The sequence below is a fragment of the Condylura cristata genome, unplaced genomic scaffold (assembly GCF_000260355.1).
Source record: "Condylura cristata isolate star-nosed mole 26May11 unplaced genomic scaffold, ConCri1.0 scaffold00007, whole genome shotgun sequence".
Lineage (NCBI taxonomy): Eukaryota > Metazoa > Chordata > Mammalia > Eulipotyphla > Talpidae > Condylura > Condylura cristata.
The window spans coordinates 26,481,450-26,495,142 of record NW_004567108.1 but is presented as its reverse complement, the minus strand read 5'-3'; the positions used below and the strand labels follow the sequence as shown (position 1 = coordinate 26,495,142).

At 34.9% G+C, this 13,693-nt stretch overlaps 1 protein-coding gene across 1 annotated transcript in view; it reads left to right on the top strand.

Moving 5' to 3' along the window:
- The window catches only part of ADGRV1 (adhesion G protein-coupled receptor V1), a 402,490-nt gene that overhangs the window by 146,773 nt on the left and 242,024 nt on the right, over positions 1 to 13,693 (top strand). Inside the window, exons 75-77 of the mRNA XM_004678139.1 lie at positions 1,386 to 1,628; positions 7,272 to 7,679; positions 13,126 to 13,310. Of these exons, the coding sequence (XP_004678196.1) occupies positions 1,386 to 1,628; positions 7,272 to 7,679; positions 13,126 to 13,310 (836 nt within the window). The remainder of the gene's footprint in view (positions 1 to 1,385; positions 1,629 to 7,271; positions 7,680 to 13,125; positions 13,311 to 13,693) is intronic.

Below are 13,693 nucleotides of genomic sequence, written 5' to 3'. Positions count from 1 at the left end.
TTCTTGTGAGTTCTTGAGTCTAAGTTTAGAGAAGTTCAGGTATGATCGGAGAGTTTTGGTTTCTCAGTATATTTCAGGTGGATTGTGAGACTGGAAGTCTCCTTCAGTCTCTAGGCTAAATACATGTTGACACCCGTGTGTGTTGTTCATTTTTAGGTAGTATCTCACTTCAACATATGCTTTTAACTGTAAATGTTCTTAAGCAGTGCTCTCTAATCGTGACAGTGAGAGGAAAATGAAGACAAGAGTTTGTGTTAGAATGAAATTATGCAAAAATTCTAAGTTAAAAGAAACTTGTGAATTCCAGCTCACTTGGCTGCTGGGGAATAATAGTTCTTAAACATAGATAGCCTACTTTCCTAATGCTTTAATGTATTGTATTTGTGAAATTTAGTTTCTTAAAAGTGGGAAGAGAACAATTATCTCCATATTTCAGTATTTACTGAAAGTTCATCAGCAAAAGTAAAGAATGATATGTGCCTTGGAAACTGGCATTCAGACATAAAAGAAGAATACATTTCCTTATAGCATGTATAAGATGCAAGCTACTGGATGATCATAAAGAGTGTTGTATTGTTTCACGACAGAATAGTACCATTAAAATGATAATAAGCAAATGATGAGCAACTCTCACTGATAGATTAAAATGACATATCAAATTAGACAGTGACAAATTCAGTTAAAAAATGTATTAGCTTTGCTACTTTGAGTTCTGCCAGGAAGCTCATATTGCTGCTCAGATGTTCAGATTATTGTGTCAGCAAGTAAGTAAAATCAGGTGATTGGCAGTGTGCTGTGAAATTGAATTCAAGCTTTAGAAGAGTATTAAAATTGCTGAGAAAGAATTGAAATGAAACATGAGCATATTATAGTCAGCAGACCACTTTAGACTATTAGATACTAAATTTTTGGAAAATTTGATAAATACATTATACTCAACTATTATCAATATTTGGTCATATTTATATAGTCAATAAAACCCTGCAGATAACCACTGCCATATCATGCTGTATGTTAGATACAACTTCATTTTTTTGACCCCTTATCATGTTCTCAGATGCATTTGTTGAAAAATATTAATAGTCCATTTCTTTTAAATACTAAATAGCATTTCTTATAAATGTATATTTTTTTTGCTTGTTGGACTACAAATAGGTTATTTATTGATACTGATTTTCTAGGCTTACCTTGAGAAAATAAAGATGTTTTTAAGGACTAAAAACAAATTCCAAGGTTTTCTAACATGGAAATTTTATTTTGTAGTTATAGAATATGTAGAGATGTACCTTCTGTAATTTGTATCTGAATATTAGTATTTCTTAGTGTCAGAATGATCTAAAAATATAAATGTATTAGTAATCATTTAAAACATTTTTCATTTTCAGATACTTCAAATTGAAACATATTTTTTTGTGGAACTGTATGAAGTAACTGCTGGAGCAGCAATAAATAATAGTGCCCGGTTTGCACAGATTAAATTCTTACGGAGTGATGAACCTCAAAGCCTGATGTACTTTTCAGTGGGTTCTCGGCTGCCAGTGACTCACAAGAAGGCTACTTTAATCAGTTTGCAGGTAGCCAGGGATTCTGGGACAGGACTAATGATATCTGTTAACTTCAGTACCCAGGTAAGTATGGAATGGAAATGAGCACACACTATGGTTTTCTTCTTTGCCTGTAGCCCTTGTGATGAAACAGAATATTTAACACATTTTCTGATACCATCATAATTCACATGTTTATTATATTAACCTTTACCTTTGAAACAGCTTAAAATTTTTCACTTAGCACATGCTTTAAAATGAATTGATAATACAACAGTAGATTTTAGCTCCTAAAATCTTTAGCGATAACATTTCCTCAGAAAGTACTTTGGAACACTTCTTTCTATATAAAACCAGAAGTAGTAAGTAATTTTCTTTGTCATGGTTAGAATCTGAACTGTTTGCTCATTTTCTTCACCAAAACTAACTGACCTGGTGTTTGTTTTTATTTTTCTTAGTAATTCCTTTCATTGAAGTATCATTGGTTTACATCCTTGCAAGTGTTTTGGAGACATGTGAATTCTCTCAGCTGTAGTCCCATACTGTACCTGCCCCTGAAGCACCTCTAAAGTCCATTGTACACTCTCCTATCTTCTCACCCCGTCCCTTCTTTTTTCCGTCCACCTCCGGATACCTCATCTCTATGGTCTGCTTCCAGGGCTTGATTTTAAAGTTTGGCTTTGACCCTTTGTTTGGTTTCTCTATATTCCACATAGAAGTAACACCTTCCGGTATCTTTCTCCTTTTGGTTTATTTTGCAATGTTTCTTTAAATACATGAGTTAATGAGTTCCCACTGGTACTTTTTTATAGCCATCTTATCAGGATGGCATCAGGTGAACCTGAGGGGGCAGGTGGATAGTCAGGGACTCAAAAGAACAATGCTATGCAACAGTAAGTGACCAGATCATTCAGTTGGCCCAAACCCTATCCTACACCTTTCCAACATGAACTTTTATACTCTGGGCAGCTAAACTCTACTACATTAAAATAAAAGTATATCTTCTCTGCATGAAGCACACAGTTGTGTGATTGGCACTTACCTTCCTTAGCACTTTCTTTGACTTGTATAACTTCAGAGAACATAAAGCTTGAGGTACCGATCTGGACAGTGCTCCTATTTCCGATTTCAATGTTCCAAAGTTTTAGGCCTACTTAGACCTCAAGGTTTCAAAGTGTTTTTTGTTTTATTCTAGAGTCCTGTTTAGTATGCATGTAGTTTTATCACTGCATTGGGGGGCCCAGACAGGTAGCACATTCTGTGACTGGAAGGCAGCATCTGTGCAGCCAGTTAGTAGTAGCAATCATATCATTCGGGGATGGGAAATCAGAACTAAAGCTGTGATAGAATATGTAGCTCAACTAACAAGAAGACAAAATTCTCTGTCATATGAGACTCTAGAAATAAACATCATCCTAAATAGCCTTGCAGTGATATGAACTCAAAAAAGAAGAATTTGGAGTCATAGCAGGGAAATTTAGCAATTTTAGTTCCTAGCATTTAAAATAGAGAAACGAGAAAAAATTAAGTGCCTCATTATTGCTCTTGTCCTATGGCATTGAATATCATTATACACTTACTACTTTGTAGAATAGAAGAGGCAGGAATGGAAGTTTAGAATAGATGATGGAGATTTGAAGCACACTTTATTTTTTTAAAGATTTATTTGGTTATGCATACAAGAACTGGGGTGCAGGATAGAAGTATAGCGGGTCAGATGAATCACCAGAGACAGAATGTGCAACAGGACAGACTGAAATACACTGCTGAGGGGAGCAGTGGATGGGAGAGCAGAGGTCTGCTGCGCCATGTGGGTCAGCTCCCTGGCTGGGGATCAAACTCACGTTGCAGTGACTGTGGACACCTTCATATTGCTGTGCTTTAATCTGTTGTGCTACCAGGGAGGGCCTTCAGGCACCGTAAGATTAGAGTGAAATTGCAATTGCTAAAATAAGAATTTTAATGTCAGAATCTCTATCATAGTCAATTTACTTTGTTTAGATTTTTCATAAATAATTCATTACAAAACACATACAATGATTACCAATATGAAGGATTCTATGGTGATGAAAACTTTTTATTTGGGCTGGCTCAGTGTCAAATACTGCCTGCAATTTATTAAGAGTTTTGCAAGATATTACTGTTAAGGGATATTGAGTAAAAGGTGCTGGAAAACTATTACTTCTTGTAATTGCAGGTGAATCTGCCATTATCTCAAAATTGAAAAGTTAATATAGAAACAATATAGAAAGAAATAGTTTACCTCTTTTAGTATATTTTGCTGTCACATCATTTTCCCTGTACTTCATCAGTTTTTTGTTTTAAGGGTCACACCATTTTGAAGGGCTTTGAGGGAGGAAAGAAAGGATTGGGGTTTTTGTTCTACCAATGCACTGCAGATGCTCGTGAAAAGCCTTTGCCTTCATTCACTTTTCATTTTTGTATGCCATTGATCACTTTTTAAAGTATGCCCTTTTCCTTTGAACATCTAGAACATAAGTTTTTCCAATTCTTATGCTGGCAACTCCTCCCTTTTGCTTCTTCTGTCATTCTGACCACTAGGCTTGACTACTGTGACCTGTTTCTTTAGACATCATCTGTAAAAGGAGATTCTATGTTCTCAGAGCAGTCCAGCTTCCCAGGAACAGAAAACCATTTCCTTTCTAACTGCTAGAGATACTACTAGAAAACACATATAATTCTCTTTCCAGTAGCTGGAAGCATGGTTAAATAATGAGGGGTCCTCCCTGGTGGCGCAGCGGGTTAAAGCACAGCACTAAGAAGCAAAAGCCACTTGCGCATGAGTTCGATCCCCGCCTGCCCTGGAGGTGACCACATGGCGTGTTTGTTCTCTCCTTATCTTCCCGCTGCTCCCCTCAGCAGTGTACTTCATAGATCTGCCTGTTCTGCTCCCCGCTCTGTCGCTAGTGAAGCCTCTCACCGCCCCTGAACCTCTGACCTGTACCCCACTTCTGTATGTGCAAATAAGTAAATCTTTAAAAAAAAAATAATGAGGGGTCAAGTTGCTACACTGTTGTGCGATAGCTATTTTCATTTTACTTTAAATAGATGTTAATGTAGTTGAAACTGTAGCTACGGCATCCATACCCTGGTAGGCCAGCATGCCCATGTGTGTAAACATTATAGTCTTACCATAATTTCCCTTATAGCTAAGTATTTGCAGTTAAAAGCTCAGGGAACATGAAGATTTGTATTAAGGAAAATATTACTGTTGCTCCATTTTAGGTCTCAAAGTAAACCAAACTTGTAAACTGGCACATACTTTGAGTTAATATGTTTTTGCCCAAAGCACACAAATACAAGGAAGAACATGCTTTTACTTCTTACTCTCACCTTCCCTGTTCTACTCAAAGGTCGTTTCTATATTGACTTCCATTCTATTTTAAATTGTGTAGTATTTCTTGTATATTTGTTATTCATATTTTATAAACATAAGAATATATTTATCTGTTTCCTTTCAACCTTTGAATTAAAAAGTAAATCCTATCAGGAAGTAGTGGGCAGAATTGATGTAGCTTACTGTAATAAAAATCACCAGCACTTGGTTTAAGCCAGCACTTGCGAGGTTCTTAGAACTACTCACCATGAACCGTTTCCTAATGACATCCTAGTCTTTCCTTGACTTTCTCTATGCTGAATTTCATGTTAAATTTCCACTTCATTTATATTTTACTACCCCACGTGCTTTTTAGCTTTACCTGTTTTGGAAATTAATATAAATGAGATTCTTCCAATTGTTGTGTTTTAGGTTCAGCGTTATTAGTTGTTTTTTTTTTTTTGAGAAATAGCCATTTTTATGTGAATAGTTATAATTCATTCACTTCCACTATACATAGTGTTCTAACGAATAATTTATCCATTCTTAAACCAAATCAATCTGTGTGGTTTCTTTTGGTGGGGTTTTTGTTTTACCAATGCACTGCAGATGCTCGTGAAAAGCCTTTGTCTTCATTCACTTTTCATTTTTGTATGCCATTGATCACTTTTTGAAGTATGCCCTTTTCCTTTGAACATCTAGAACATAAGTTTTTCCAATTCTTATGCTGGCAACTCCTCCCTTTTGCCTCTTCTGTCATTCTGACCACTAGGCTTGACTACTGTGACCTGTTTCTTTAGACATCATCTATAAAATGAGAACTTCTAAATTTTTATCACTATCTTCTTTACCACCTGTGACCTAGACTTACATATTTGATTGCTTCTACTTGACCTCTTCATTTGAATGTCTAAAAGATAGCTCAGGTTCAATGTGTGTGATAAAGAATTCTTGATTTTTCCCTTAAGAGTATTTTCCTCAGTTTTCTACTAATCAAACAGTCAGAGCGAGAAGTTATCTTTCTCTTCTTCTTTTCCACCTAACAATGACTTTACTAGAAGGTACTACTGGCTTAGCCCGCTATAGTTTATAAATATGCAAGAGCCAGAATACTCAGGAAAATACTCACTAGAGTATGTCACTGGCTTCTTTGACCCCGCCAAAGTCTTCCTGCTCTGCTCTGTATAATGGGCCTGCATGATTAACTCCTGGCCAGTCAATTCCTTTCAGTCACACAGGCTTTCTGGTTCTTTCTCTAACATTAAAAGTGGCTCCCGTCTCAACACTTTTGTATTGAATATTTTTGCCTAGAATATTTTGCCTAGAATATTTCCCTGCAGATCCTTTCATGGTCTGTTCCTTTATGTTGCTGAGGGCACTGCTGAAATAACCTATTAAGAGTTTCCATAACCAATTTTATCTAAAATAGTACCCTGACTATCATCTTATATCCCCCATCCCTAGTCTTATTCTTCATAGAATTCATCTTCACGTAAAGTAAGTTGTTATTTTGATGACTTTGTGTGTCTCCATTCTTTACTAGACTAGATTTGACTAGGACAGGTGTTCTGTTGTTCACAGCTACATTCGCACCATGCCACATGGCCACTTACCAGGTGTTTAATATTAGTTTGCTGGCTCAGTTGTAAATAAACTAAAATTTTGGTTCTTCCTTGACTGAGTTCTCATGCTTCATTTTGACATGTAATAAGCATAACTTGCAGAAATTCAGGGATACGTATGACCAGAATCTTTCTCCTCAGGATATTTTCACTGCTAATTATAAACAAGAAATCAATTTTTCTGCTTCCCCTACCACACTCTGCCTTCTCTTGATTCCCCAAAATTCCATAACTTCAAAATTTCTAAGTGAGAATAAAAATGTAAATATTCTTTTTTTCCAGAAATTCCATACTTGTTTTTGTGAGCATAAATCAGAGTACAATTTCTATTGTGTTCCCAGTTGAAGAAATAAAAATCTAAGTGAGAATAAAAATATAAATATTATTTTCCGGTAACTCTATACTTTTTTTTTGTGAGCGTAAATTCGAGAGCATAATTTCTATTGTGTTCACAGTTGAAGAAACCTCTGAGGTAACACTGGTAGCTCTTTCCTGATTCTTTTTTGATTCATTCTAAGACATCTGCTGTCCATAACAGCAGCACTTTATGTTGCATATTTATCTCTTGTTGGTCTTTGGAGATTAGAAAAAGAGAAAAAACACAAAAACAAAAACCAGAACATATTTCAGTGACAATGTTTTATGGCCCACTGAGTAACTTAAGAGAAATAAATTTTGCTTAAGGAGAAAGAATTTGTTTCAGATGAGATAATAAAAAATTCTCTAAAGTGACTTTATACATTCACTTACGTGCTGCTTAATTTCTAGGAGTTGAGGAGTGCTGAGACAATTGGTCGTACTCTCATATCTCCAGCAATTTCTGGAAAGGATTTTGTGAGAACTGAAGGAACATTGGTCTTTGAGCCTGGTCAGAGAAATACCATGTTGGATATCATCCTAACGCCAGAAAAGGGGTCTTTGAATCCATTTCCGAAACGCTTCCAGATTGTGCTTTTTGACCCGAGAGGTGGTGCCAAAATTGACAAAATGTATGGGACTGCTAATGTCACGCTAGTCTCTGATGTGGATTCGCAGGCCATTTGGGGGCTCGCAGATCAGCTGCAACAGCCCCTGATTGGTGATGTTCTCAGCAGAGTGCTCCACAGCATCAGCGTGAAAGTGGCAACGGAAAACACAGATGAACAGCTCAGTGTCGTGATGCATTTAATAGACCAGGTAAGAAACCTTTGCAAGTATCAACAGCTGTCTACGTAAAATTCCGTCACTTAGAAAAATGAGAAAACATAAAATGTTATGTCAGTTATTATAAAATGTTCTTAGAGTTAACTTTGTAAGTCTAAGAATGGAATTCATCATTCCTGACACTGTGCTTTGACCTGGATGTGACATTTTGGCATGAAAATGTTGGAAAATTTCAGTCTTAAAATACAAGAATGATGAGTAATCTTCTGCAGCAGGGATGAAAGTCCAATATCTGGACTCCAGGGGTCAGAAACTCAGGCTCATTCTGATTCTCCAGAAACTGGAAAAATACCTTTGGAGATTGTGTCTTTGTTTCTTGATTCTGTAAGAGGGCTTAACCTAGATTATCTACATCGTTCTTCCAGTTTCTATCTTTGGAGAAGAAGCTATTGTCTTCTTCTGTTCCCTGTTCTTCTCAGACACTAAAAGCTTTGTCAAAAAGAGAGAACTAAAAATGACTGGGAGATTTCAGATATTCAAATTGGTGTGGGATTAGACCAGTCAGGTTTTATTTTAAAACTACTTACATTTCTGCACATGATGGCATGAAGTGGAGACAAGAGCTTAAGAACATCCAAAAGTATAACTAAAAAGAATTTTACCATGGAAATGACTCCTGTGGGCATATATTTTTTGGCTTTCTTACCAACATACTTATATACAAGTGTGAACAATTTCAAGTATATACACATGGATTTGTAAATATTAGATTTTTAAACAATTGGGTTATTGAAAAATTCATGATGCATTTTTGCTTGAAAAACAGAAAAAAAATGTCATGACTTTAACGAAAATCCAGTAGTATAAATATTGTATTTATACTGTATTAAATTGATCTTTATACACTGAAGATATTCAGAGAGGGATTTTAGATTATCACGTCTATTTACTATTTTTGTCTCACTTAAAGTACAATGCCTGAAGGGTCACAAGGAACATTATATAGTACAACAAAGTCAGAAGAGGAGGCCGTGCCAAACAGCTTATAAAGCAAAGAGAAGTGATTGCTATTTCATGCAAAGAAAATTTTCAGAAACAAAAATTCATGCTGGAAATATTAAATTTTCTAATGATGAGATGACAGGAAACAATGACAAGTTGATTTTGGCCAAAAAAGGGGATACAATGTATAGTACCACATTTTAGAAGAGAAACTCATTTTAAATGAATTATGGAAGATATAAAGAAATTCTGCCTTCGCTCAGTAGTTACACAAGAGTCCTCTATTTTGTTGGACAGGAGTCAACACTTACTTAACTAAAGTTGCCAAGTAGCACATTTTGATGGCTATATCATGAATAATGAAACTGAATTGTGAAAGAATTTCCTATGAGAAATATAAGAAACATTACTAAATTAAGGTAATTTATATGAAACAGGCAACCTAAGAATTTTTGAATGAATAAAATACTTTAAATGCTGTAAAAATTAAGTAGAAGCCATCATTTGAATTCTTAAAAAAGAAAACAATTATATCCCAACTTCAGCCTTCTTGGAGCTGATTATTTTCAAATTCTGTTATTTTTAAAAAATTGTTTAATATGATATGTTGTCATTTCAAATACTCTATATGTTAATGTCAAAATACAAACTGGTGATTTGAATGAATTACTCAGTGGTTCAGTATAATATATAATGTATGCTCTAAAATTATGGTTAGCACTAGATAGTATTACAATATTATATGAAAATTGAAAAATTCTATTGAGTTACATAAACTTGAATAGAGATACATTTTTTGCTCAGAGATGGGAAAGTTCAGGATCATAGAACTTTCTATAAACTAACTTGTAAGTGTAATATCTTCCCTACCAAAATGTCCATAAGATATTTTGGATTTTATTTTTCCTTTCTGGATGCTGTAGCTTACCTATCAGAATATATATGTGCAAATAGGCAGAAATGTTCTGAAAAAGAAAGTGAATTAGAAGAACTTTGTCCTACCAGATATGAAAAGATATTTGAAGATACAGTAATTCAAACTGGTGGTTCAGTCATAGAAATTCAGATTTGTGGAACAGAAAAAAAGGTGCAGAAATAAATGAAGGGACATATTAAAATTTCATCTGTGATAAATTTATAGGTAAATCATATCTTAATAAAACTGGGAAAAAGTAGGCATAAAAGATCACTAATGGTAATTTCCAAATACATGTATAAAAATGTTTGGTTTAGCATAGCTTTAATAACAAAAGTTGGAAAGTAGCCTTAAGTAAGGTTTTGGTACATCCATAAAATGCAAAAAAATCATGTTTTTAGGCATTTATTAATAAAATAAGACAATGATGAAACAGACACTGGAAAATTGATAATCACATGCAACAATGTTGAAATTTTAACAGAATATGGGATGCCTAGTTAATGTTGGATTTCTGATAAATGAATACCTTTTTAATATAAGTATTCACACACTAAAAAATGTATTTGCATGCAACGCTTGGTACAGTTATATAAAAAAGTGCTGCTGACTTATCTGAAATTTCAACAGGATTTCCTATACTTTGGCACCCATTCATTTATCAAATTCCTGACTAGAATTTTCAGCTATGGGCTTGAATTTACTTTGATAAATCTTGTGTTTTAAATGAACTTGCTTTATATTTGTAAGTTTTTTGCTCCAACTTTCTAACTTTGTTGAATCAGAATCTGCTCTGTACTGTATATTTCTTTATAGTAAAAGCTCAATAAATCTTAGACACTGTTATTACACTTGCTAGAAGTGATTACTTATTTATGTTCAAAAGAAACAAATGTGCTGAAAAAGCAACAACCTTAAATAACTCACTGCAAAGATTTTCCAAATGAAATTCAGCTCTGGGTTTTGGGCAAATGTCTGTCTGCTATGACATAAAATTTCTTCCCAGGCATGGTACAATAGAAATTGTTGAAACTGTCAATTGCCTTAACAATACTGTCAGTTTTACAAGACGGCCATATGTGATACCCAGATTTTGTATATCTTTGGGTTTTAGTTTACAGGTGATTGAAGCTTGATAAAAGTTGAATCAGGAGATGGTGCCTTTAATTTTGTGATATGATACACTTGAATGAACACAGGAATAATTTGTTCTGTGAAAGTTTCATATATTCTCTCCTCCACCAAAGGTTTATTTTCTCTCCCAACAGATTTTAAATTTTTCCTCATGGTTGATTCTGGCTTTTTATGTTTTTGTAAGTTCATTTTGATAATTCGGAAGATGGGGGATGCCTATTATTTTTGTTTGTGTGAAATGACTTTTTGAGCAAGATGTTTTTTAATTGGGTATTTAAAAATCTTATATATTCCAACAGTTTTACATTCGATTTATTTTATAATCCTGTTAGCAGTTATTTAGACTTGGTTATATATTTTACCTGCTTGTTGGATGTTCCATGTTTGCAATAATTTTGAGTGACCTGTCTGTAAATGTGCCAATCTGTGCTGTTATTTTAGGACAAGCGAGTGAGGATGTTGTGAGTCAGGGCAGCGTGGCCGTCAGGAGAGCCTAGGCTTGTCCATTCACTGTCTCTGTGCCCCAGGACAAGCTGGGAGTCCTTTTATTGTTTCAGTTTCTTTATCTGGAAAGAAAATAACACCAGCACCTCCCTGGCAGGAGTGTTGTGAGATTAGAGGAGATGATATAACTTCGCTGAAAACAGTGCCCAAAGAAAACAAGTTGTTTAAATATACTTTTCATTTTATTTTTTGAAGATTTATTTCATTTATGCATAAAAGAGCTGGGGTATAGGTCAGAGATTGGGGTGGGGGGGAAGGGCAGTGAGATGATTCACCAGAGAAGGAGTGGGAAGTAGAACAGAACAGGCAGATCTACTGAAATCCACTGCTAAGGGGAGCAGTAGGCGAGACAGGGGAGGTCTGCTGTAGGATGTGGGTCACCTCCCAGGCCAGGGATCTTACTCCTGCTGCAGTGACACTGGAGAGCTTCATAGTGTTGAGACTTAACTCCTTTGCCCCCGGGGAGGCCCTATTTTATTTTTTGAGTGCTATTGTAAAAGAAACTTTCTATTTCCCTAGGAAATAGGAGTGAAAGTTTGGGCACTTTTAAGTAATTGAAGTACAATTTTTGATTCTTAAAACTGCTTATATTGCTCTTCTGGCTTCTGGCATTTCATTTACAAAGACAGTCAACCTGAATTTTTGTTTATTTGTTAGTTATTTTTCCAATGGTTTCTACTAGAATTAAAAAAAATAGCTTAATATTCGAGAATCATGTATGCACATTTAATGCTCTTAAGTTTTGGTGTTAAAAAGCAAGCCCTGTGTTTTTAGGCAGTCATACTTCTTTAGTTGTCAATTAACTATATTGTTTTCCTTTCTGATCTGTTATTTGTTATGGAATCTTTTGCATTTGTCCTTCTGTTTCTCCCTCCCCCCCCCCAATTTCTGGGAGCATTTCTAGAGCTTATTTCTTACTTACTGTATTCAGTTTGATTGTTTCAGTATCCAATGAACTGTTCTTGCCTGTTGTAATTTTTACTTTGTTTTACTTATCATCTGTGTATTTTTCATCCTGTGGATTATTCCCCATTCTTTTCTATTGTCTTTGAGATAGCTACTCTTCTAAACTTAGATCTTGAGTTCAGCTATCAGCTTGGCACTGTGGAGATGACAAAGCTGTGCAAGACAGGGGTGACATGATCCACGTTTCCAGTGAGGCAACTAGTAGAACAAATCACTTCACATTGTCCATGTTTATTCATAAGGCTACATGTGCGTTTCAAAGAGTGATCTTGAATGTTGGCAGGTGGGGCACAGTGTAGAAATCACAAAGTGATGACTTAGTTGGATTTTAAAGAATTAATAGGGATAAGTGTGTCATGGAATAAGTCTGCTGAGTCAGACCATCAGATGTCTCATCATTCTGAATAAGAAACAAATTAAATCATGAAGGTATTTTTCTTCCTTCTTTCCTTCTCCATCAAATAGTAGCAGTCCTCTAATGTGAAATGGCTCATATCAATGAAGTTATCAGTGTCAAGAACTTTTGACTGATTTTGGTTGGAACACGCCTTCCATACTTCATGTTTGAGAAATTTAATGAAGGCTTCATTTCATTGAAAAATAGATAATCAAGAGTAATCTTGCTTTTCTTATGCATATAATTCTTCCATTTCCTTAGTTGGTCATATGATAACAATTCTTGGATACTTGTAAAAATGAGTCATTTTAATTTATGAAATTAATATTGTTTAAAGTTTAGTGTTCAGCTTTATGAAATAGAAAATATTGTGATTTTATGCTATTTTATCAATGATTATGGTTCCATTTGAGTTAGTTTTGATAACTTCTCAAATTTTTCATAGATTCATCCTTATTATTATTAATGCTAGTAACTCTTAATAAAGTGCGTATACCACACATATTATTTAAGCAGTTTACCTTTGAATATGTATTTTCATACTTGTTATTTTTCCCCAGATAACTGTTGAAGGAAAAAATCAAGCACTCAGCATTGAAAACCGAAATCTTCTTTATGAGATTCTTTGTGCTCTTATCAACCCAAAGCGCAAGGACACTAGAGGATTCACTCAGTTTACTGAAGTGACAGAGAATTTTGCTTTTGCTCTACTGACTGATGTTACTTGTGGCACTTCTGGTGAAAAGTAAGTATGTTTTTATATGATAGAAGAACCTTGTGCCTTAATAATCCTGCTTTATATGTCTTCCTTCAGTTTACAAAGTAGCATGCAATGCAAGTTATAGATAGCTGATGTAATTAAGGCTGATGTAGTCAATGCAGTATACCTAATGGGGAAACAAAGCTAATTAAGAAAATGTAGTAACTGCATTAAGAAATACATATATCCCTCTTGTTTTGATGAGTCTTTCAAAAATAAGTCTTACTGCTTATTCTTACTTAAATAATGACACGCTTGACTAGATAATAAAGGATTCTAGCCGTTAGCCACATCGTATATGCTGGTAAGTGTGCTTCCCACTGGAGTTACAGTTTAGTTTCTTTCAAATGGAGCCAGATCTCAGAATG